Below are 26,863 nucleotides of genomic sequence, written 5' to 3' on the forward strand. Positions count from 1 at the left end.
TACTGCTTAGCCATATTACTCTATATTGTACTGGATCACCCAACCTGTGTGCTCATGTGCAATGATCAGCTGGCAGTGAGTATCCTTCAGCAGCGCTCTAGGTACATTCAAGACCCAAAGGTGTACCCCATGGTGTGCCCAGAGTGCTGTAAAGGTAGGAAATATTTTGCCAAGATTAGTTTCACAGATCCAGCTTGTGCCTTTCACAGAGTCCTGAGGTTCCAGGGGTGGCAGGAAAGGACACCAAATAACACGGAGCCTCCTTACCTACATCTGTTGGAACATGATCAAGACACTCTTCTTAATCGGAGAGGGGAGGGGCAAGTAGCGCAAATGCTATGTGAGAAAATAGTGCACAGCCTCGTTTGTACAGAACCGCAGAATACGGTTTCTCTGTATTTGTGCTCCCTCTACTGGCTCTTCGGCTCTTCCTGAAGGATGGCAGAGGAGACTTTGCCACTGCTTTCAGTGAGAGCAGAAAAGAGGTACGAGAGCGAGATTCCTCCTAGGAATAGTGCTGCTGGGTAGCCAAAAGCAACTGAGCTAGCGCTATGCGAACTGCTGCATCACTTGGAAAGTAAATATAATTGCACAAAGCATACGGAGAGCCTGGATTTACCTTATTGCCTGGGTAACGTCTTAGCCAGTGTAGTTTGCCTAATGATAGCATATTTAATCATAAGTTTAAAACCTTGTTTTCAGAAGAAATGAGTGCTGAAATTCAGAAGGCTCAGCAGGAATTCAAAACATTTCTGAAAACAGTGTCAACCGGCATTTGGTGTCTTGTAACTTGATGAAAGGAGCTTCAGAAAGGGAAAAGAAGAGTACAAGACAAGTTTGGGGAAAGTTTTGAGAGTGTCACAGAGAAATAAATGAGGAAATAAATAATGTAGTAAAATGTTCCAGTTGCAGACGATCCTAGTTTAACTTTCAACTTGTCACTTCCTCAGAAACGAAGTACTGCAGGAGAAAGAGAGATGATTGCAAGCAGTGATAGTAAGCTGCTGCTTGTTAGCTGAGTCACAATAATTGAACCCATGTAGCCTGTTTCAGTTGCTAAGTAATGCGTGCTAGTGCTTACTTTTCGCCTGAAGACTGAAGACTTAAATGCCTCAGATACTGTTTTTAGTCAGCTACTTAGGCAGACTACATGCCTTATTTATTCATACAACTTTTTCAGACTTGACAGCCTAAAACCTCAATGTCTCCTCATGGAAATGAGTTCATAGATTACTTCGGTGCAGTGTAAGGCAGTGCTGCTTTCTCTGTCTTGTAAATAGGTTGCTTTTTAATGTGCACAAGCAGTTCTGTTGTAACCCTATTCTTCTTGGTTTTAAAAATAAATAGATGCTTCTGACTTATGCTCTTTGCTCACAGCAGGGATTGTTACACTTTTAACTACTCAGTGTAATTTAACCTTGAGTTTTCACTGTTTGCCAAGAGTTTGCTAATCTGAGCAGCAGCACCTATTCACATACCAAGAATTCTCCTAGAAATTGTAATGGTTTTCTGAAGCAGGCAGCTGTTTGCACTCCTCTTGTAGTCTGTGTCCTTTCTATCTCTCTTCATAAACAAGTTTTTCTTTGCTCTTAATGATTTTTACTGCCCATCTCCCAGCCATTTCACTTTGCACCTATTTACTCGGTATTTCATCTGTCCTAATGCTCCCCTGACGTGTTGTGAACACAGTCTGTAAGCTGCTCATGCTATTCTGTGCTAACTTCAAAACCCACACGTTCCTCCTGCTGATTCAACTTCATCCCTGTTCACCATCCTTTCTTGCTGCTTGCTAAAACCATTCAAAAGATTTGCTAGAAATCCTTTGATTTCCACTTGTAGTCTCCTTTCTTGAAAAAAATTAGGACAACTTATTCCCTAATTTTATGTTTCTTACTTTACCAAAGCTATTTATATCTCGTAATAGACAAGTACCTTGTAACCTTCACTTCTGCACATCCTCCAGGCCTCTCAGGAGGAGGGCTGTCAAAATCCAAGTTGTGTGGCTAAATGCACATTTTTTTCCTCCAAGAATAGATGAGCTTGTTGTAACAACTTGCTAGCATTGTCATTTGCTATCAGATTTGAAAACCTTGGCTTCAGACGTTGCTGCACATCTTTAACAGCACGTTAACACCTACATAACTGACAGAAGAGCTTGAACCATGAACTGGAGTCTCAGGAGAGATAGCAAAGGATTGACCCTGTTTAACTTAGTCACAAAGCAGTTAGGTATCTGGTAGAAGCTAGTTAACCAGATTTCCTGTAGAGACAAAGAGATGTAGACAAGGAGACATATGCATGTCCGGTGGGCAACTCAAGCTGTCAAAGCAGGATAATTTTTAGGTAGTTTCAATCTCTAATAGGTATAGTACAGTATCCAACATCTCCACTGACATGACAGGGGGCTAGGGTAGCTATTTTAGGATAGAGAATCTTAGATGAGTGAAATCTGGTGAGAGGAATTCAGCTGACAGTGGTCACTGTGGTTCAAAACACATTCCTGTTCGGGAATTCCTTGAACAGCTTTCCTAATAAATGTGGGATAGCAGTCACCTAGGTGACTGGAGTTTGAAATGTTTTGGAATGTCCACAGAAAACAATGAAAAGTATAAAACCTCATTGGTCTCCTTCACTGGAAATCAGATATATTTGTGCATATGTGCACAGACAGAAAGTATTTTTAGGGAAATTACTGCTCAGTGGAATGCAGCAGGCAGTTCACAGCCTTTGTGATGGGTGCAGCAGCTTCATCAAAGTTCAAAAAGATTTCTCTAGTTCTTTTTATAGTACTCTGAAGTCAAATTTGTTAGTTTTGTCTGCATCTGTAGAACAAATAATTGCAGTGCCACCTTTTTGCTTTGAAAAAAAAAAAAAAGAGGAAAATGGGGATGGAAAAAGACATCAAATGTGATTACCAAAAAGGTACTTACAAAAGTGTCACTCACTTAAATCTTGAACTTGGCATTCCTGTTGCTGGCAGCACTTGTTTGCTAGTTGTGCCTACATCCCCAGTCACAGGTAGCAGCCTTTTCTGTGTTACTGAGAATCTCAGCCCTCCCCAAAATGCCAAAGTGATGATTTTGAATTCTTAGATAAGTGCAATTAGGCAGGAGGAATTCAGCTGCCAGTGGTCAGTGTAGTTCAAAACACATTCCTGTTTGGGAATTCCTTAAACAAGTTTCCTAATAATTCCAATTTTCATAACTATTTGCTTGCCAACACAGAAACAGCTTCTACAGGTTCTATTGTTCTTCATTGCACCTCATCAAGCAGGTTCCCTTCTTGCTGTTGTCTGTCTCTACTTCTACACACTAGGTTCATTAAATGAAGCCTGTTGTCCCAGTAGTCTTCAGCCTTGTTTTAGCTATACTGCCTGACAGAATTTTTCATATTTCATTGTGTCTTTTAGCACAAAGCTTTGGGCTTCTGCAACCTTGACACAATAAAACAAGTTACCAGGCAGCATATTCTTGCATAGTCATCTGTTTTGGCTATCACTTGTTATCATGCTCCAGATTGGCTGTTGAAAGGATATTGATAGCTCTCAGATGGGTCCATGATTATTCTTGTACACCTGCTTTCCAAAATTAATGCCAAACATTTTCTTCCTGCAGCCTCAACCCACTACATGGACCCTACCATCTCATTATTACAACTCCATACAGCCCCTTGTTATCCTCTCCCATTAAAACTGAAGCAGCTCTCATATTGATGTTGTCTTGATTTATGAGAAATGCCCTTTTCTTTCTCTGTGAATATAGCCACTAAACTGTGCTGTCTCAATCCAGCTTCATTTTACTTTTGCCTTTCTGTGACTTTCAGTGATGAGGGTGACAATTTTCCTCACTTCTTTTTCTTTTCCTTTACCCACTTGCATTGCTTGATCCCATATCATCCACAGATAAAATTGCTAGATAGTTGAAAGTCAAGATGACCAGACTATTTACTAGCACAAGAGACTACATCAGATTTCCCATGCCACAGCATGAACACTTGACTTGTAGCTTGTCTTTTCCTGACCAGTGTTTTTTGTACCACCTGCACTGGTAGGAATAGGATATATACATAAACAAAAATCTAGCTGCACCACACTATTGGGAGTAGGAAGCTATCACCACACTACCCATGGCATTCTAAGGAACTGGGGCAATAGAGAGTGTAAAAGGCACTTCACTGTAGAAATATCCCTGTTACCTTTGAATTATGCACTTCCCCACACATTTCAGGCTGTTACTTTAATACTGATATTATGTCATCTCTGATGGGGTTCTGGAAGATGACCAACCCCCACCTGACTACAACATCCCTTCAGGTAGTTGTAGACAGCAATGAGGCTCAGAGGTGAACTCGTTGCTGTCTACAACTACCTGAAAGGAGGCTGTAGCCAGGTGGGGGTTGGTCTCTTCTCCCAGGCAACCAGCAACAGAACAAGGGGACACAGTCTCAAGTTGTGCCAGGGGAAGTATAGTTTGGATGTTAGGAGGAAGTTCTTCACTGTGAGAGTGATTGGCATTGGAATGGGCTGCCCAGGGAGGTGGTGGAGTCACTGTGCCTGGAGGTGTTGAAGAAAAGACTGGATGAAGCACTTAGTGCCATGGTCTAATTGACTGGATAGGGCTGGGTGCTAGGTTGGCCTGGATGATCCTGGAGATCTCTTCCAACCTGGTTGATTCTATGCTTCTATGATTTGCATATAAATTTATACCTTCTACAGAAGCTCAGATCTGCCCTCAATCTAATATGGCAAGCCAAGAGATCTTTAACTACAGCATGTAATTTGAATGTAGTTCTGATCCCAGGGAAAGGCTTTGAAAGAACTTCCTCAGATGCTGCCATAGTCCTACCCCATTTTGTCCACAGCATTTCTGTGCTGCACTCTTCATTTTAACCACAGCCTGTATGAACCCAAAGAGCTTTTTTATGCTAGTTTCCAAATGTACCTATTCTGTCAGTCTAAGTAGTGTGTATAGAAGCCCCTTTTCACTATGTACACTACATTATACTAAGTAAGTATCAAAAAGCTTTCATCCTCAGATCTATACATCCACTTTCTGAACTGTAGTTGAGTAAGTTAAATTAGAGCAATGTGGCACGGTATTTGGGAAACATTCTGACAGAGCTGTCCATGAAAGTGATTTGGCATGAAATATGTGGATATGTATGTCCACTTTCTAGAAAATGTAAGAAGATATTTTTGAAGCCAGTATCTGGTCTTGCAGTATGAGTAGGTTTGAAGACAGACTTCCTCTGTCATGCTGCTCTTGAATCCTGCCATGGCCACAGCACACCACCACTCTATCCCCAGAGCAAATGGGTAGCACGTTTCAGGAAAGACAGATAGAGCAGAGAACTCCATTTACAGGAAAAATGGAAGCATGAAACACTTAAACTGCTACTTCTGCAAGGCATTATCATGGCACTTCAAAGTGTTTGGGAACATCTTTTTATATCTAGGTATTTATTTTTCAGTACCTTCCATGGACTTTAGTCTTTACTAGAGCTAATGTTCATATTTCCCATGAAGAACTATCCTGCATCAGAAGAAAATTTAAAATCTTTATTTATATCATAAAGGGGATTGTTTAAAATTTATTTCTTGCTCTTTGTACCACTCCTCTTAGTTTCATTTATTCTGCCCTTTTTGTTATACTTGTCTTTTTCACCTCTGTCTTCTCTAATTTGTTGTGTTTCCTTATCTCTCAGATTTCCTTTTCACTGAATCATAGAAAAATAGGAATGGAAAGGACCTGAAGAGGTCATGGAGTCCATCCCCTCCCCCTAGGCAGGATCAACTGCCCCTGTATCATTCTTGACAGATGTTTGTCTAAGTTGTTCTTAAAAACCTTCAGTGATGGAGATTCCCTGACATCCCTAGCCAACCTAGGTCACTCTCCTTAGCATTAGAAAATCTTCCTGATGCCTCACCCTAGCCTCCCTTACTGCCTTTTAAACCCGTTATTTTCTTCTCCTTTCCTCCACTAGGGCTATCTTTTGCCCTTGCTGCTTGCCCAGGTACTCTGCAAAACCCGCAGCAGTTCTGCTGTGGTACAGGGCAACATTCTCTCTAAAGTTTATTTTTTATTTCCATTTATTTCTGTTTCCTCATCTTATTCAAAATGCCTTGCTACTCTACCACTACCATGGCAGGAGGGTTGGAACTGGCTGATCCTTGAGGGCCCTTCCAACCCTGAGAATTCTGTGATTCTGTGACTCCAGCTAAGCATCCTAGGTGTAGAGACATCTTGCATACATATTTTAAGAAAAAAATTTAGTCTTGCAGACCAAATTCATTTCCCATCTCTGCAGTTTTCAATCAATGCTATCTTTGCTGTTGACAGGGGCATGTAAAACTGATGTATAAGTAGTAAGAATCAGGCTCTTTGCATTTTTCAGTTTATTCTTATGAGGTATAATGCTGCACTTTCTGGTTTTCATATTTATCCTGTTGCTCTAGCTGCAGTGTGCATACACGTATTCCTGCCAGATACTGATCAGTGTTGCATGCAGTCATCACTCTCTATCCACCCACACAGAATGGCACTCACAGCAACTGCTTCTGCAATTTCTGTGCCTCCTTCTGTCTTTGGACATAAAATGCACAACAGGCATAAACATAATTCACATCGTGTGTACGTGTCCAAAAATGGGAAAAGTCAGCTACTGCAAGTTCCAATTGATTCTGTCATCTAGAATCTAATTCATAATCCGATTGTTGTCTCTCCTTAAGGCTATTTCTGAAGTGGAAATTATAGTGGATGAAAAGAGAGAGAGTATTTTAATGCAATTTCATGACATAGATAACTATCATCGTGCTTTAAGCAGGACATTTACAGCTTAACTGTCGCATCTGTAAAACAGGAGGTGTGCTGGAAATTATGTAGGGAGATAAAGATGGAATCTTCCCTCAGTCTCTGGTCAGGCCTTAAGGTGACTCTTCAGCCTCTCTAATCCCATTGCTCCCTTTCCCCTCAGAAGCACTGAGTTAGAAACTAACAGTCCATAAACATCCCTTGCACATTGCTATTACACCCAAGGCCACTCTGCTCCAGGCCTCAGTGGCCAGATTCTGCTTTGCCCAGCCACATTCTGAGAACTTCTTACATTTGTTCAAAGTCTACTGGAGGTCTGACAAGAAAACTGCTAAGCTTCTGGCTAGCTCAGTTATTGCAAAGCTAGGTTTGCAAATGCTTTATGCAATCAAATGGTTCCTCGATGTAACCAACACACTGTGTTTGTGCTACATAGTGGCTGTGTGCACACTTTACACACACAACCGGAGAAGACAGAGCACTCACTCATTCTGGTGCTTCCTGAAAGCTTCACGTTTACTCTGTACATGCTCAGCAGTTGAACTGTTCAGGGACTGAATGTATAGCACAGCTGGAAAATCTTGGATGTGCCATCTGTGTCCTACATGATCATGTATTACTTTCTGAGAAATACAGTTGGCAAATAGCATAGAGTCATAAAAAATTAAGACTGGAAGGTCAAGGTTCAAGAGACTATCCAGTCCACGCTCTTGCTCTCAGATGGAGTAGCTATGCCAGTATTGTCTATCTTGCTCCCAGGCACTCTCATAGGAACTCCCCAGGTTCCCCCTGTGCCTCACTGTCACATGACACAGCTTTTCTCAGCACCTAATTTGAGTCTTTCAGGTTATTGCACCTCATCCTTTTCACTATAAAATGTAAGCCAAACTCATCTCCTTTTCTCATCAGGCCTACCTGTATTTGAGACCAGCACTGTATCCCACTTGGTTTTCCCTTCTTTAGATTAGGTTGGATGTGGCACTTGGTGCCATGGTCTAGCCTTGGGCACTGTGGTAAAGGGTTGGACTTGATGATCTGTGAGGTCTCTTCCAACCTTGGTGATACTGTGATAAAACATGATCAGTTCATTCTGGGAGTCTTCAGGAACCTTATATAACTCCCAGGCCTTCAGCCACTTCAAAATGTTCCTCTCTAGTTGGTCCAGGTTTTTTTCTGAAGCGTGACATCTAGCTATGGTCATGGTACCCCCAACCCTGTTCCTGGCAGAGGTCTTTCCAGTGCTTAGCAGAAAAGAAGATTCTCCACATGCACTGCAGACATCAGTCCTGCTCATACAGCTTGGTATAGGAATTGCCTTTCCTTCACTTTCGCAACACCATGGGATTACTGGTGGCATGTTGAAACTGACAAAGTGACAGGACCATCTTGAAACATAATCCTATATTCCAGCCTAACAAAAGTCTTTCTCAGCATGTCACTGACATGGAAATTTAGTCAGCACATCTTCTTCTCCATCATCCAAGTCGTTAAGAAAATACTGAGCAGCGCTGAGCAAGGACAGGCTCCCGTGAAGCAGCAGACGTGCACACTTCCCTTTCTGCAGACAGACATCCTCTCAATTTTGTGTTCCAACTACTTTTGTATTCATTCAGCAGCAATTTCATCTAAACTCTGTTTCCCTCGGTTATAAAAAATGCCACATGAGGGAGTGTCAAGAGTCCTGTAAAGTCAAGCCACCTACTGCTTTTTCCCTGTCCACAAGACCAATTACCCTGTCTTAGAGGGAGATCAGATTGGCTTGACACAGTTTGTTCCTAACAATCCGAGTTGTCAGTAGCTACCTTGTTTTCTTGAGCGTGCTTACAAATTGTTTGATTATTTTCCTCAGTACTTTTCCATGGGTTGAAGTTTAGTTGGCTGAACTATAATTTTGCAGATCTTTCTCTTTAAAGATAGCTACAATGTTTGCTGCTCTGTCCTCTCAGATAAACACTAACATCTTTAAGACTGTTCCAGATAGTACAAGAGCATCTAACTCATCTAAATACAGTATTTTTCTTCCCTTGCCTAGGCTAAAATCTTTAGTTTTGCCAGAGATTCCCTTGGACAACAGATGCAGAGCCCAAAGGCCTGCCTGTTTCTGAAAGCTTCAGTCTGGAGTGATATGGGCAGACCATTTCTGCAGCATTCAGAGGAGGCCAGTCCTCCTAGTGGACTGCTTCCCTAGGAGAAGATATTATAAAAGGAGATGCTCTGGGCTAGGAGCTCTCTATAGATAAAATCCAGCTCTTAGTGAATTATATTTTTTTTTAAGATGCCCAGTGCTTGCCTGAGTCTGAAATCTGGGAGATATCAATCACTTTCTCAACTGTTACTCCTTTGACAAACTGCCAGTTTCTCTTTTTTGGCCCTAAAAATACCTCCTTGGTACAATGTTTTCATTTATTCACCCCTAGGAAAGTCAGATTACACTCAAAAGGGCTAGATAAATAATTTTCAGTATTATTAACATGTCATGCAAAGTTTCTTACTTCATTTTGTGTTTCATTATTCCACGTGGGAGGCAGAAAAAGGAATTGCATTTTTTTCCCCTTCTTAAACAGACCTGTAGCAAGACTAATGTCGTTAAAATTGTTCAGGTGTATTCCACGCAAATCTGTCATCTTGAACATGATCAGATACCTTTATCTGTTGTGCCATACAATTTGTTGTCTACTTAGCATCAGTCACTTCTGTGTATTCTGGGAGCATATTATATGTAATTTGAGTATTGCTAATGAATTCAGCTCCTTCTCTGAAAGTCATTTGTTCAGTTAAATATCAAGAGAGAAAAACTCATACTCCTTAGAATTCAAGCAAGAGATGTAAATTACTGATTTCAAGCAAGGCCAAATAGGCCTTTATCTTTCCCCCTTTCTGAGAATGCAGATAACAGCTATCACTTGAAAGTGAAGTCTTTTAGTACATTTTGGTAGTCATGTTTGATCAATATCAAGAATTAACATGAAATAAATAGCAGTCACCCGAGTGTATCAGGACTATGTTAGTGTAGTGTTAGGCTCTGAAAGGGCTGTACTGGACTACTAGAGGCCAGTTCAGAACTGTAAGTCTATCTTCACTCCTTAGAGAGCCCTTTGAATTTGCTAGGATTTTTACATAGAAGTAAGTACCAAAAGCTGTCCCTAGGTTTTGGTCCCACATGAAAGCTTATTACAGGCAGAAGGGATTAACAATTCTTTCTTTTCTCCCAGTGAACGACCAAAAACTATGCTGTTGTAAAAAACAAACAAACAAAAAAAAAAAAGCCAAATTCATGTGCCCTGCTGTCTGTACCTGCTGTATGCACCTGACTTTTTTAGGTGTCTCTTACCTGACACAGTCCTGGTGTGAATGGGACTCAGAAGTTTCACTATGCGATTTAGGCAAGGACAATGTATTGCTTGAGAAGAAAGATTTCAACATGTTGGTTGTTTGCTAGAACTGAGATCATAAACTATCCCTTTCTGTAGGAAAGGGAATTTCTCCCAGTTTTTCTTCTCTTCCCCCAGTTCACATTCTCCTTGGTTCTGTTCCTTCAGTATGAAAGAACTTCTGAAACAATTCTAATTTATATGAGAATCCATGTAGGGAATAAAAATCTGACTTCATGAGTCAGAAAACAGGTAAGAACATATATTTATTAAATCAGAATGCTGTTGTTGATGTCATAGATCTTTTGTCACCCATTTCAAACAGTATATAGCTTCTAATTGGATTCAATATCTGGCTAAACTGAGAAAAGAATGGAAAGTCAGAATGCAGAAGAGCTCAAATTGCTCTTGCTGTAACACTCTGTCACTTGAGCTAAGTCCTTGGTATTTTATGCTCCCATGGGATTTTTTCCCCAGAAACAGATGCGTGAGATGGTACATTGGAAGATTCCTGTTACTGCTTCATTTTCTAAATACCTATTTTTACATTTTAACATATAGCTCCATCAGCCCTCCCAGACGCAAGTGGGACAAGCAACCTCACAGTCCAATCTCCTGCATTTGGCTCACAGTCAAGCATCTATGTCTCAAAGCCCAGTGCGTCAGGCTTCCTCTTCTTCCTCCTCATCCTCCTCCTCTTCAGCTTTGAGTGTTGGCCAGTTAGTCAGCAGTAAGTATTGCTCCCTGGCTCTCCTTAATTCTCCCCTCTGTTCGTCCTCCTCACTGCTGAGTTTCCTGATCTGCTTTCCCTCCTTTTTATTTTTTCCATATAGTAGATTGTATGTTTCTAAGCAGAGTGACTCTAGCCAGTGAGAATTGCTAAGTGCTGTTATGGAATGAGCTTAAGGTAAATGTGCCTTGAGAAATTGTAATCAGTGCTTAAAATGCTCATAAAAATGGCAGCAGTCATTCATTGACTTGTGAGGGCAATTTTTGTAAGTGGAATGTAGTTAATGTTCTTTGGAAACGAAAAAGTTTCGAATCGGTCAATATCGTGAATTACACTGCTCAGAATTCGGTGAGCAGACAGATCCTCCTACTTTTGGTCAGGCTGCTTGTTCAATACTGTTTGTTTGCTTAGTCAGTGCAGCAAACCACTTTATAAACCCTAGCACTACACAAATCTAGAGCCCTTTCTTGCCAGGAAAAGGTTGCACACTTTGAACAAGAAAGAACTGTAACACACGGGAGAGGACAGAGAAGCACGCCACAGCAAAACAACCACGTTTCACTGTTAGGATTACAAAAGCTGACCTCCTGAGCAGCCCTTTCTTCCAGATCACGTAGCTCTGAGTCTGTGCTATTACCTTATCAGCATTAGCTTTGGTCTTTACATAGCAAAACCAGGAGGTTAAAAGTGTACATGAGAAGCATTAACACTTTTTGCACATCTGCAAAAACCTGAGCGTATTGGATGACCTTGTTCAGCAATACCCCATGTACATATTTCAAGTAAACAAACACTATAGCTCACACACTATTGCTAATGTCAAATATGTGACTGATACAAGCTTGTGAAGGGCTTGGAGAAACTGTCATGCAAGGAAAGATGTGAAAATACCTTGGTTAGACTATTTCAGAAGTTGTTTACATGAGGAAATTACTAGCAGAGCTATAGTGGTAAAATTATGCTGGTACAACTCCCAGTGTGAATATTTTTATTCTGGAATAAAAATATCTGCATTGGTAACTGTAAGTATATAAAATATATAGACGCAGATATAATTATACTGATACAAATATGCTGCTAGTGCTCTGTCAGTAATTTTTTTCATGTAGACAAGCTTGTAGGAAGAAGACAAATAAGAGGCTTCATGTTAAAAATACATAAAGTTACCCCTCGTCTGTGTGGGAAAATTGAGCAAAATAGCTAGCGCAGAACAAGCTACTTTTCAATGGCTGGGCCAGAACAGCCTCCCTTGTGGACATTCTTATTTAAAATATATTCTAGAGTAACTCTTGAGGAGTGCTCTACCCCACCATAGTTATTCCAGTCAATTTCCCCATGTGAATAAGCACACTCCACAATAAAAGCAACATCAAAGAAGCCCTTTAAAGTTTACAGTATAAATCCATCAAAAGTTAGGAGGTGCTAGAAAAACAGCTGCTTGTTCAACTGCATACAGTTCCTCTTAGAACTTGTATTTTATCCTAACGGTGTGCATTGTGATTAAGGTCATGCAGTCGTGACACTTTCCTCATTCTTCCTTCAGTGCGTTCCCAATGGAATCGTTCTAAGGATGCATCAGAATTATTAATGCAACAGGTGGGGAATTGTCCAAGGGTTTATTCCCTACCTGATTCACTAAACTGTTCCCCAGTTTGGAAAACATTTGAGGGAGGGAGCTGGAAATGGGTGGAGGGTGGGCTTGCTTCAGGCAGTGGAGGGCTGAGGAGCCAGATTTCTATTCAGCACATAACCCCAGTGCAACGGCAGGCAAGTCACTTAAACCAGTCTTTTCACAAGAGCTCCCCCAATATCCCGTTTGAGACTCTGGACTTTAATTTACAGAAGAACCTGGTACTCACAGACAGAATTTTAAATGCACTCTCACTGTGGAACTGTATAAAAACATTTAAAGAGACAGTCTAAAAAAAAAATCATCTCCTACTTGACCTAGACTGGGTACCCAAAAATGCATTTTCACTTAGCATCTTTCCAACTTCTCTGTGAATCAGAAGAGGGAGACCCTCATCTTGTACAAACACAAGAAAATAAATTAAGATTTAAAAACCCAGAAATGCTCAAGAGGCACTGTCTTTTGTGGAGAGCTTGGATAGAGGTCTGAGGCCACACACTGAACAAGAGGAAAGGCGCTACATCAATCAGTGGCTCCATAATGAAGCACAATTCATCCTGCACACTGGATGAGGCTGGGGTCTGGAGTAAAAGAACTGGTAATCCAGCCCTTCTAAGGCTGTTCTACACTGCATTGTGGGCTGCTGTAAGTCCAGCGTTTTGTAGCTTCTGAGTGTCTATTTGTGCAAGGAAAATCAAAGATGTCCTTTTAGCTTCATTTTTGGCTTGTTACAAAAGCAGAATAATAGCATAAGTCAGTCATATGGTGAGCTGATGTTTATATTCAGAGTTGGAAATGTGAGATCTGCCATCAGCTATCTCACCAACAGGTATTAAGGCCACGCTTTAAGTCATAGGGAAACTAAAACCTCTTAAGGAGAAGAGGTTATTACAATTTAATTCTTTTTCAGCCAGAACAGAACAATATGTTTTATTCACTGCCTTCTCAGTAGTTGACCTGAAATTGGTCCTATAATGGTAAATGCTGAGCAAACTCAATACTCGTATGTGAGATAATGAAAGGTACAGATAACATATTTGAGGTGCTTCTCCCAAGCTCAAAAAAGAAGAAAGCTCAATTAAATCTTCTAAATATATTTAAATCTTTTAAACTGGAGCAGGATAGTTTTAGGTTAGACACCACAAGGAAGTTCTTTACAGTGAGGGTAGCAAAATACTGAAACAGGTTACCCAGAGAGGTGCTAGAGTCCATCCTGGAGAAATTCAAGGTCAAACTTGATGGGACCCTGAGTAACCTGATCTAATTAAAGATGTCCCTTCTCACTGCAGGGGGTTGGACAAGATGACCTTTGAGGGTCCCTTTCAACCCACTGCATTCTATGATTCTAAGAAATCGAGTGGGGAACTTGGAGTAAAGAAAGTACTTTTCACAGTCAGACTGAGGAAAGCATTGTGCTGGGGACATGGACAAATCTAAAGAGTATTCCAAAGCAAGAGGCTATTGCTAAGGATCTCCAAACTCACATGAATAAAAAATCTGGAATTGCTTGAAATGTAAGTTTTCAGCTTCATCCAGTCCCTAGCTATTCAAGACTAACAGATTGAGTAATGTAAGGAGTAGATCATCTCATTTCTGCTGTTTACAGGCAGGAGCAGAACAATCATCCTGGTGATCCTTAATGGCTACCCAGCACATTTTAGAGTGCACAGAGCCAAACACAGCACGTGTAAACCTGCTGGAGCTGGCATGCAAATGACAATGTTTCAGGGCACTTGCAGGTTTCTAGTAATTTAGGAAGGGCCTAGAAGAAGGAAGAAAACATGGCCAGTTCAGTGGGAAAAGAGCAAGCCACCTGTGCGGTGAAATATGAAAAGGCAGGCAGGATCCTTAGCAGCCTTTTGCTGCTGCTGTTAGACAAAGAAGTCTTTACTGACCTTCAAGAACTGGAAAATTGTTTCAAGTAATTAAACCTCCACATGCATATAACTGACTGTACACAGGGAAGTAAATGGGCACAAAGTCACTCCTTGTTTACTCCTTTGCAGAATCCATTCAGCTTCCAGGTGCAAATTCCTGAAGGATTCCTAAAGAGCAGAAGCACTGCTTTGTCAAATCTATGTTCCACCATTGAACAAAGCTTTCTCGGTGTCCCTGCTTCCACACTAGCTAGCAGAGCGCTGTACAGGAGGTCTACAGTTGAAATCTAGTGTCTGCAAACATCCATTCAAAGTCTCTTAGTGGGATGATGCCTGCAATGGGTCAGTGGATCTGAAATGAATAATAGGAATGAGGGCAGCAAGAAACAACTTGTGGCCTCCTAAACATCTCTTTGACTGCTTTGCTCCTCCTGAGGCAGGAATATTATTGTTCCCTTTTTGCCTTTCATTCCAAAGCTGCAGTCTAGTCCTCTAGCAGAGGCCCTAGAGTCCAGTACCTTAGTAAAGATGTGCAATGTTCCAGAATTTTTTGCCGAATACAGTAAAATTCATGTAAAACTACACATACTCATCCTCTTATTATGTTAATGGAATTGCTTAGAACATGACTTCAGTAAAGAATCATTTGGGACAAGGGTCCTCACACTTACTGTAAAGAGAGTAACTCTTTTACAAGAGGATGCCTCACATTAGTGAAATTACCACACAGTATCACAGTATCATCAGGGTGGGAAGAGACCTCACAGATCATCAAGTCCAACCCTTTACCACAGAGCTCAAGGCTAGACCATGGCACCAAGTGCCACGTCCAATCTTGCCTTGAACAGCCCCAGGGACGGTGACTCCACCACCTCCCTGGGCAGCCCATTCCAGTGCCCAATGACTCTCTCAGGGAAGAACTTTCTCCTCACCTCCAGCCTAAATTTCCCCTAGCACAGCCTGAGGCTGTGTCCTCTCGTTCTGGTGCTGGCCACCTGAGAGAAGAGAGCAACCTCCTCCTGGCCACAACCACCCTTCAGGTAGTTGTAGACAGCAATAAGGTCACCCCTGAGCCTCCTCTTCTCCAGGCTAACCAATCCCAGCTCACTCAGCCTCTCCTCATAGGGCTTGTGCTCGAGGCCTCTCCCCAGCCTCGTCACCTTTCTCTGGACACGCTCAAGCATCTCAATGTCCCTCCTAAACTGGGGGGCCCAGAACTGAACACAGTACTCAAGGTGTGGTCTTACCAGTGCAGAGTACAGGGGCAGAATGACCTCCCTGCTCCTGCTGACCACACCATTCCTGATGCAGACCAGGATGCCACTGGCTCTCTTGGCCACCTGGGCACACTGCTGGCTCATGTTCAGGTGGGTATCAATCAGCACCCCCAGATCCCTCTCTGTTTGGCTGCTCTCCAGCCACTCCAACTCCAGCCTGTATCCCTGCATGGGGTTGTTGTGGCCAAAGTGCAGCACCCTGCACTTGGAGCTATTGAACGCCATCCCATTGGACTCTGCCCATCTGTCCAGGCGGTCAAGGTCCTGCTGCAGAGCCCTTCTGCCCTCCAACCCAGCCACATCTGCCCCCAGCTTAGTGTCATCTGACACTAAGTACCAAAGTACTGTGAGAAAGGGATCAGAAGTGGGGGTTCATAACTGCAGTGTTCCATGGTCCTTGTTTTTATTGACTTTCCATACTAGAAATATTTTCTTTATGGTTTTACTTTTTTTCTTTAACATTTCCTAACATTTAGAAAGGTGCATTTGCTTTTTTTTCTTTTTTTTTTTTTTTTATTTCCCTTTGGGTTTTTATTTCATTTTCTTCCTTCCCCAATTCCCAGATTGCTGCATTCTTTATATCTTTTCCCTTTTATCCCATCCTCACCCATTCACCCCTCACCAGCAACAAGTGCTGGTTATTTTAAAGACTCTAAAATATGGTTATTTGCAAAGAAAGGATATTTTAAAAGGACCTGTGCCTAAGCAAGGACTGCAAGATTCACCTCTTCAGTTCCTGTCCCTTCTGTGTGATTTCTTCATATTGTCTCAGCATATCTCTATTCTCTTTGCCTTCTTTGTTTTCAGTTCTACATCATTATTCCTCCTTTTCCCCATCTCATTTTCCTCTTCTTAGACTCATCCCTCTGCTCATTTTTTACCTTTTCCACCATATGTTCTCTTTGTGGAAATCAGTGGTTTCTTCTCATGCTCTGAGACTTGTGTCTCCATGAAGTTGCTTTCTTCCCTCCAAACTCATTTTATCATCATCTGTTACTATCAAATTAAAATGCCTCCAACAAACAAATTATTCTTCTTCCTTTCCCTTGAGTTCCAATCCATTTCCCATTAACAATGTTTTGTCCTGCCTTTATCTAATTTATTTTCCTTTGGACTTCCTCTGCCAGGTATCTCTCCCACTGTTTGACTGGGGAAATCATGCCCTCTATTCCCTCCCGTGGTAGAACTCTGTACAAGAGAAATTTGCTTTCTCCTTCAGGGTGCACTGATTCCTCTGTACCAACTCTTTCCCTTAACTATTAAAATCACTGCATATTTGCACTCACCAACAAACTCATGCAGAATCTTCAGAGGACTTTTAAAACTGGGTGTAATATTCCCTTCAGTAGTGGGGGGGAAACAGTGTTCAGTGAAGAGGGAGAGCCTGTGGATTTTTCATTCTGCTCATCCATCTTCACCACTCACCAGGACATCTGGGGAATTTTACCTGACTGCTTGATGTGGAGTATATGTGCATATCCCCTAAAATGGTCCCAGGCAACTCTCACCTTTCTTCAGCACCCAGTAGTTTCCTAAACACCACAGCCACTGTTTGATCAAACCATAATGCCCACTGGGAGTCTTTAAATGCTCTTACTGTAGAGCCCAAACACTGAATGAGATTGGTAGACATCATTTTCCCATTGGCTCTCTGCTGCCTTCTCTAAGATATCCACTTTATTTAGAATGCACTGACTCATTTACAACCGTCTCTAAGCTACTTTTCCTCAACTGTGAAGTGCACTATACACTTAGCTGTTCTGAAAGCTCAGAGCTCATTAAAACAAAGTCCATTATCTATTTGTATATGCTTATGTATGTGTATGCATTAGTCCACAGAGTCCAAGATTATGTATTGACAGCATTTTAGAGGTAATAGAGTGAAACAGAACGGCACTTTTATGTGACAATGTCGATAGAGTGGTCTTCACGGTAGTGTCTGAGTTTTATGGAGCTGACAGAAATCAAAAATCAAAGGACTACTTCTGTGGATTTCAGAGGGCTTTGAATCACACCTGAAGTAGAAGTGCTTCTGCTTTTATACAAAAACCATTTTCCCTAGAGGTCAGGAGTACAAGTTTTCAGTATTTTGGTCCACCTCTGTTAGTACTTTCCTGCTCGTGAAGATTCTATGTAAGGACGAAGCCTCTTTCTCAACAGATACTCTGCCATATATTACAATCTACTCCCACATTCCTCAAGTGCTGCACAGGTTTGTTTTCTCATCTCAAGGAGAATTCAGCCTAATTGTCCCCTCATCCAAGACCCCTTATTAGGGAAGTTCTTTGCACAATACTCACTGTTACAACAATGCCACACCAGAAAGATCCAGTAGCAGGATCCAGCAGAACTTGGCAGAATTTCTCTATAATCATGCATGAGCAAATAACCCTTTAGCATTACCTCCTTTTCAGGAGGAGCTGGAAAGGTTTACAGGTTCCAGTTGCCATAGCATTTGCTACTTTGAAAGTTCTCTGGGAACACATGAATTGTCCTTTGTCACGTCCCTAATGGCCTTAGTCAGAGGCTTTAAAGTGAAGGAAGGAAAGAGGTGAAGAATCTTATAATCTTAGGGCACTTTACTTGAGAGAATTTTTGAGGCCATTATCATTTATGATATTTTGTACATTTATCAGTTGCTCTTCAAAGACTCAAAGGGCAGCTAAGCATCCAGCTCCATTCCATGTCTCTGAAAATCACAACTGGTATGGTAGATAGGTTATGTATGGGGTGAGTAGGAAAAGCCTGTACCTCTCATAGCACTGACTACTTAAAAGCAAATAACACACACCCTGGCTTCATACTGAATGAGTACCTGTGTGTTAGCACAGATGACCCCAAACACAGAACTGACAACAGGAGGGTTGATTCTGAGTGAGGAGCATTTAGGTTCAGCCTGTGTGCATGTTGCACCTGTATGCATAGTTCACGTGGTCCCTGGCTGCACAGACAAGTGTTTATGAAATACTATTGCCACAAGTGTTTCTTACACTCAAGCTACAAATCAATATAGGCTAAATTTACATAGAAAAAAAATCTTTAAAAACCCTCTTCCCTCTATTATTGGACTAGAAGGTTTTTTTATAGGACTGTTCCATCATAAGGGAATTTTAGATCAGTTTTATAAACCCCTGAAAATAAAAGCTTTGTTACTGTGATGCTGACAATCCTTTAGGTGTAGCACTACTAGCAGGAGCCACTCTCATGTAGGGTTCAGAATAGTAACGTACTCCAGCTCTGTCCTTGGACAACTGCTTGCATTTGCAGAAATTGATGGGTTATTGTGCTGCAAACTTTTCACCTAAGAAGTCTGAGGAATGAGGTGAAGAACAATAGAGATATCTCACTGGGAGAATGGCTTCGCTACACGCAGGATTGCACAACACTTTGAAATCTTCCACCATCCCAGTCCCATGCTGTCTCTGACTTGGCAAATGCTTTCATTTAGCCAGGGATCAGTAGCTTGGGGGAGAAAAAAGTTCCATTCTCCAGCTGTTGTGTCATTTCCCTTGATAAGTCCTAAATTGACCGAGTTATCCAGCACCAAAGGAGCTTTCCTGTGGTAGACATGCTTTATTATGTGCCCTTTCAGGGACAAAGGCTTCTGTGTCAGTAAACTGCTATGGAGAGGAAGGACAGATTTATTCTCACAGCATCATAAGTATTATCTTCTGAGGGGCTAATGTAAAAGTAAGAAATTGCGCACCATTACCATCCGAAACCTAATGGTCGATGGTGATGCTCCTTGATTATCGACCTGATGGGAGGCAGAATCAAAAGCCTGAAAGGCTGCTTCTGAGAAAGGCATATTTTAAAAGATGATTTTTAAATTAAGGACTTTTTAAACCCAGCATTTTGTTTGGGTTTGCTCATTTGCTGGGGCATTTTGAACATTTGCCTGGCCATTTCATTTGGGTGCTGCAGAAAAGCAAAGGAAGGTTTGTGGATCTCCTTATCTGGCATTAATTTTAGATAAAGCAGAAAATATTGATTTCAAATTAAAAAAACATGCATGTATTTAGCCCTCCCCACAGACTGCAAATAAATAAATCAACACCAGCCTTCCTCCTATGTGTGATAAGATGGGGAAATAGAGAACATGACTTATCAGGCTGGTGGAAGGTTTTGCAAGGCACAAACAGCAGTGAGGAGGGGCCCAGGCACCGCCTCGCTCTGAGGCGAGTTGGCCATTTTCAGTTCAGAGGTAAAGTATGCCTTTGAAAATCTTCCACCAGCCCCTGGAAACACTGCAGCCTCTTAGTATTTTAGCAATCCAAACATGCTTCCTAACACAGCTGCCAAGGAAAGTCTGTTTCGGTTTGGGGAAAAAGAGGAAGGGATAAATGTTAGCAAACTGACCAAGTCCGTCACCACCTGGACAGCGCCAGCTGGGGTAAGCCTAGCCTGCTTGTGTGCGACGCAAAGGCCTGACACGATGACCAATTATTCCAACAGATCCTCAGACAGCCACTGGAGAGGTGGATGGGGTGAACTTGGAAGAAATCCGAGAATTTGCCAAAGCTTTTAAAATCCGGCGCCTGTCCCTTGGCCTGACACAGACTCAAGTTGGCCAAGCCCTAAGCGCCACGGAAGGCCCAGCCTATAGCCAGTCTGCCATCTGCAGGTAACAAGTTACATCATCAGCTCTCCTCTCTTTGTTGTTAACCGTTATCCAGCTTATTGCAGACAGCATGCTTGCGTTTGAGTCTCCTGTCTTTATTATTTAATCTGGGACTAAAGCTGGAAAGCAAGATTGGTATCTGGCAGACAAAATGTTCTTATTGTGTAACTTTAGTCTTTTTTTCTTTCTTTTTCCTTCCCTTTTTTTTATTTCCTCTCCTTTTTAAACAAGTGAGAAACAATGTTCCTGGCATTGAGATTTAATTCAGTAGATGAGCTGGAGATCCTGCTGATGCTGGATAGTCACCAGCTGACCCTCTTCATACTGTGCCATTTTCTACAGATAGGGTTACTGAACAAATATTTCATGGCTGCATCCCTGCTAAGTTAAAACCTGTATTACTGTGGTTAGCACTTCACATATAGGACGTTAATGATGATTTACCTAGGCAACACAGAAGGGAAAAAATTATCCTTCCTGCTATCTTGCAAAGCAGCAGCTATTCATCTTTCATCACCCAAATATTTACTGGAAAAGCAGATAAGCCATGTATGCAAAGCAGAAGCAGGAATCTGCCCTAATCACAAGAAACGATAATACAGCCTCGATAGAGTTAAAGCAGTTAGAAGCAAACACCGTGTACGCATGTATGTGTGTTACAGTAATCCCATGTTTATGCATGAGGTAACAAACACACTTAGGTAACAGCTTTTTCCTCTTGGGCAATGCCTTATAGTCCTTCTCCATCAGTGAAAGCCAAGAAACCAACTCTAAGCTCATTTAAGTGGATTTTGTTCTTGGTGATCCATGAAATGCTCTGTCTTTTTATCTGCTCTTTATACTTTTAATGTATTCCCCATAGAACGGAAGTGTACTTTTCCTGCAGTTTAAGACTAAGGTTATAAATAACATCAGTATGGGGTAGTGAGCTTGCAGCTCACATTTTGCTCAATGATTTTCCATAAAACCCATTGATTGTTGTTAAATACAAAAAGCTCCATAGGATCCTCTCACTTCTGTCGTCTCCCCTACTGTTTTTTCTTATAAGATACCTCCCTGTAGAAAATAACCTTTATTCAGTCTATACAAGGATACTACTGCTGGGAAATTTGTTTTGAGGCTTGTATATCGTTATACCAAACAACATGTGCTGCAGTATCAACACTAACAAGCAATGCCCACGATATGGATGCTATTGCTCCCTGGTGCTTGGGATTCATTTCACTTCTCTTTTTTTCCCTTCTTCCCTGTGGTCAGTTGGTAAAGAATGCCTAAAACGGGTGGAGTTTTCAGCAACTGCCAATTTGTTGGAGCCTTAACTTGCTGTTTAACATACTGCACACTTCAAAATGATTAATTGCAGTTTCCCTTGGTTTTGGCTAGTTTGCTGTCATTTCATGTCCTCCACCTCACACCTGAGAAAACCACTGGGGATGGTTTAAATTTTACTAAGACAAAGGATTCTCTACTACCAGTTATCATGAAAATCCCCAGTAAAGATGACTTTGGAGCATGGACATGGCTAACAAAAGCCCAGAATGTGGAGACATTTTAGAGAGGTCTGCTTAAGAGGAGCAGAATGCTCAGAATATGAGGGCAGAGTGCAGAAGTTGGTCCCAAATACTTGCAAGGTTACAGACTGATCTTTTTTTATTTGCTTTGATAATCCAGAATGATATCACTTTGGGGTGTAATAACCTGCTATGGGTGTGTCTTTCTTAATTAAGAACCAAGACAAGCTGCTTCAGTGGCAATACGCTGCTCCTCAGAAACAGGTTTAACTTTCTTTTAAGGGTAAAACAGGAGTTTCAGGGCAACGGAAGGAGCAGTAAGGTAAGGAAGTTGAACGAGCAATGTGGAGACAGATGTAGAGCCTCGTGGTGACCTGTGAAGATCATATCAGCAATACAGCACCTTGCTGATATGCTCTACATGCAAATAATGGCATTTCCGTAAGCTGAGGTGATGCCTTCTAAAACATACTGAAGTACCAATGGACACCAAGGAAAGCCACCTTACAGTCAAAGCTGCATTAGTATCCCAGGGGCTAGTTAAAAGTTCTTCAGGGTGTTACTACCTGAAATTAGGAACAGGCTGCCAAGGGAGGTGGTGGAGTCCCTAGAGGTGTTCAAGAAATATGTAGATGTGGCATTTTGGGACATGGCACAACAGCCATGGTGGTGTTGGTCAATGTTTGGACTCAATTACTTTAGAGGTCTTTTCCAACCAACACAATCCTGTGATTCTGTTCCTTGCCTTTTTGTCTCTCAGAAATGCCTTGGTTCATGCTGGAATGTTTTCTGCAGCAGCCACATGCTGAATAGAGACACTGGAAATGGCCAAATTCTGTCACCAAGATGCTTTGCACAAAGGCATCAACTCAGTCAGTCCCATCCCTTGGGCATGCCATGATCAGCAGTGGTGGTGCTCCGGCACCGTTGGGCTGCAGGCTGCAGCAGTGCTGCGCAATAAATGTTGCCTTCCCATGACATGAAATACCACAGTGTGTGGGGTGGGCATAGGTGGGGTGGGGAGATACAAATGGGTGGCATCAGAGGACTTAGGACTTTGTGAATGTGTAGCAGGAGAGGATGAACTGGGTAAACGAAAGAAACAAGTGCTTATAAGACTTGAAACGTGAACTGAGCTCTTCTGCCTGTTTTTGAAAGGATTAAAGCTTTGTGTGGCTGCTTTTCCAGATGTTTTATAATACTTGTAAAATCTGGTTTGGCAAAAGACTTTTGATGGCAAAATGATATATAGAAGACCTCATTTACAGGAAATGATATCACTCTGGTACAGTTTGCAGAAATCCCACAATAAACCCAGCTTGGTGCCACAGCATATTAGTAGACTATTATGCTGGGTTTCATCTGGAAAACATGAGTCTGTCTTTGCACATTGTGGGGGCAGTCAAGATAATTGCAAAGTGTCCAGCTGCTTCAGCTGAACACCAGCACAGCTATGGGAATCTTTTTGCGACCCAGAAAAGGGATACAGCAGTAACTCGCAAACAGTGAAAATTGCTGAAAAATGAAAGGCAAGGAAACCTGACATTCAGAGGCTTGGACTATTAAAGCTGTGGTGCTTGGACAACGTGGCATGGGAGTGGAAACAAAAGGATTAATCACAGACACAAGATGATAAAGAGCAATTGCCATTGATGTCATTTCCTGTATTTAGACTAAGCTTTAAGGGTTTTGAAGACTGTCAGAAATGCAAAACTGTGACTCATAACCTGTATTGTATTTAGTGTGCTTAGAATTTTGTTGTAGTGTTAATTTTGTGTTGGCTTAAATAACTAGCTATATATATATTTTTAGATATACTTAACTGATAGCTTTCGTAATCCATTGTAAATTACCTCTGCCAGTCAATTAGTCAGGCAGGCAGGAAGTCCCACCCTGGCAGAGCATCAGTGTAAGACTCTTCTTTCTCAATTTTCCCTCAGACACACCATCCTGAGAAGCCACTTTTTCCTACCACAGGAAGCCCAAGAGAACACTATAGCTAGCAGTCTGACAGCCAAACTGAACCCTGGCCTTTTGTATCCTGCCAGGTTTGAAAAGCTGGACATCACCCCTAAAAGTGCCCAGAAGATAAAGCCGGTGCTTGAGCGGTGGATGGCTGAGGCTGAGGCCCGCCATCGAGCAGGTATGCAGAACCTTACCGAGTTTATCGGAAGCGAACCATCCAAAAAGCGCAAGCGGCGTACCTCATTCACGCCACAGGCCCTTGAAATCTTGAATGCCCACTTTGAGAAGAACACGCACCCCTCTGGGCAAGAAATGACAGAGATCGCAGAGAAACTGAACTATGACCGGGAAGTAGTTAGAGTTTGGTTCTGCAATAAGAGGCAAGCACTGAAGAACACAATTAAACGTTTGAAACAGCACGAGCCTGCGACGGCAGTTCCTATGGAGCCTTTAACAGACTCTCTGGAAGAAAACTCCTAAACAAAACAAAGAAACAAAACAAGACAAAAACCAAACTACACACACAAAAAACCAACCAAACAAAACCAACCACCAAACCAAACCCAGCACCAACAGAATCGTAACCGTTGGAACTCTGTGAAAATAACCTGTTCACCACCCTTGTAAGTAAAAGACTGAGAAAACTACAAGAAGGACAGAGCAGTTTATAAATGTCCGTGGGTTTTCCTACTAAAAACACAACAGAAAAAGAAACAAAAAATACACAACACTTTGTGTGTGTCGTAGAATTAGTTACTCCCTACCCCAAAAAGAAAACAAAAACAAAACAAACAAATAAAAAGACAAAGCCAGTGTTTTTTTTAATGGACTTAAAGTAAACCAAATAACTGCTTACTTTTTTTCTGTATATTATGAAAATGTGAACACGTTTTAAGGAAAAAACAAAACAAAAAAAGGAACAAAAAAAAAAAAGAATAAAAAATTACTTTTATCTGTTTAAAAGCGAATACAAGCCTGCCACCTGGAGGAGTGATTGTAGCCTTTCAGGTATCAAGTGCTGATTCACTATGAAAACTATTAACCAAAGTCAGAAACATGGCATTGCAAACTAGATTGTTAGTCTACTCTTTTCTGAGTGTAAAGCTGTGTTACGGATTTTTAACATTTGTATTTTGCAACGAGGAGAAACAACAGGATCCATTGCTCTCGCCCTTGCTTGCACTCCCCCCCTGCGGGAGTGCACAGACAGGTGTTAAAGCCATTCCATTGTGGTCACCTCCTTTTCTGTTAGCCAACTGTTTTGTAATCTCCAAGTGTTTGGGTGCCAAAAACAATTTGTTTTTTTATTGTGGTTTGTGGGGTTTGGGATTTCTCTTCTAATGGTGTATGTCTTGGTTTGCATTTCTGAGTTTTACTTTTTTCTTTTTCCAATTCTTTTTGCTGCCTTCTTCCCCTTTGAACTCCTTCCCCTGCCCCAAACCCACATAACCCAGTGCTGTTTGAGGATTTTGAAAAGAAAAGTGAAATCTCTTTTCTACTGGTATGTTGAAATGCAAGAGAGGACAAAAAAGGATTAGGGTTATATATCTGATGAACTGTCAGCCCAAGATGAACATTGTGCTCATTGTCAGCTGTGTAGCTTGGGATTTCTCTGTCCTTTGGCCATGTACCTGGAAAGGTGACCAAAACACATTTAGTGGCATAAACACAAACTGCATGCTTGGTTCAGTACTGCATCCATATTAGGGTTCTCTTTGAAGCAATTTCTCTCCAAAGTCTGCTAGCCAAAGAAATTCCTTGAGGATCTGATGAAAATAAACAGGTTGAGAAGCAATGAGGATGTTTGATCGTTACAACACGATGGACTGCTTCTGTGGTAGTGTTTATTCTGTCTGCCTCTTTTTTATGTCCTTCCAATACCAATGCTGACCCTGTTGACCTCTTCAGTAGAAGAGTAAGTTTCTGCAGGCATTTACTGTGACTGCTGGCTAAACTAAGCAGTCAGGATATAGAGAAGCCCATTGAATATCCTTAGGGAATAGTAAAGTGGGTCACCTGTAGTATGTTTCAGGTGAATTGATTTCCATGGAAAGACAATGTCTATCTGTGGCTTCCTTTCTGATTGGGCAAGCATTATCCAAAACACTGTGGACACTGAAACTACAAATATACCCAAGCTCAGAGGGAGAGAAAGGTGTTGCAGGTTCTCTCAATAGGGTGAAGGTCACTCGTGATTTTTATCTTTTGCTGAGTTTAGCTCCAACCCTTGGCGTTCAGCCCACTATTACAGAGTAGAAGTTGCATCTTGATCAGGACTTTCCAGAAGATAACACTGGGGATTTGGATCAGGTCACTGCAGACCTGGTATAACTAGCAATTGCATTCACTGCATTCAGGAGCGTTGTACTAGATTTTTGGTGGTCTGCACAGAATGTTGAAGGGTGTTCTCAAAGAGCTGGAGTCTTCAAGTAACACTTCTCCGACAGAGCTTTCAAGAACTCAAAGCTATACCACCAAACTTGGTGAAAGGAAGGGACTTCCATGGATTTCACTTAGGCTTTGGATCTGCCCCTCACTATTTTATTAATGGGATGTGGCTTGTGGAATGGGGTATTTGTTGCACAGTTGGTGGAGTTCTAAGGCTTTAGAGACTGTTATCTGCACCAGAAACTGTCTCTAAATGTGAGCACTCTCAAAGGTCAGAGTTGGGGAGCACTGAGGATCCAGTACTCTGGTCTGGGCTCACATCCAGCAGATGCATTTTAGGCTTCAAGCCTCAGCAGTGTATGTTTAAGGATACTTTCAGTACTGCTTTTATGAGGGAGAATTGTTATTGACTCTTTTCTGACTGTTGATATATAAATATCTGCCAGGGAAAAAAAACACCTCAATAACCACAGGTAAATTGTGAGGGACCAAAATGATGCTTATCCAAGCTGAGGACATGAAGTAAAGAGAGTCTCACAACATCTGCCCCTCTGGGTTTTCTTTTCCCCTCTCTATGCATAGATACCTATATCCACATATATAATCTATGTTATCTATACCAAACAGCTCCCAACTTGTGGCCACAATTTAATTTAGATAACAATCAGCAGAGAGTCCAGAAGC

The 26,863-nt window shown here is 41.7% G+C and overlaps 1 protein-coding gene across 3 annotated transcripts in view; it reads left to right on the top strand.

The window, feature by feature from the left end:
- The window catches only part of POU6F2 (POU class 6 homeobox 2), a 303,523-nt gene that overhangs the window by 274,063 nt on the left and 2,597 nt on the right, over positions 1-26,863 (top strand). For 2 of the 3 annotated variants that reach the window (XM_064169525.1, XM_064169526.1), the window contains 3 exons: positions 10,742-10,910; positions 20,150-20,318; positions 23,767-25,608. In XM_064169525.1, coding sequence (XP_064025595.1) covers positions 10,742-10,910; positions 20,150-20,318; positions 23,767-24,271 — 843 coding nt within the window. In that variant the 3' untranslated portion in view covers positions 24,272-25,608. Of the gene's footprint in view, positions 1-10,741; positions 10,911-20,149; positions 20,319-23,766; positions 25,609-26,863 lie in introns of those variants that run through there. The other variant, XR_010308035.1, reaches the window with a different exon arrangement.

This window comes from Pogoniulus pusillus, chromosome 32, assembly GCF_015220805.1.
Source record: "Pogoniulus pusillus isolate bPogPus1 chromosome 32, bPogPus1.pri, whole genome shotgun sequence".
Classification (NCBI taxonomy): Eukaryota; Metazoa; Chordata; class Aves; order Piciformes; family Lybiidae; genus Pogoniulus; species Pogoniulus pusillus.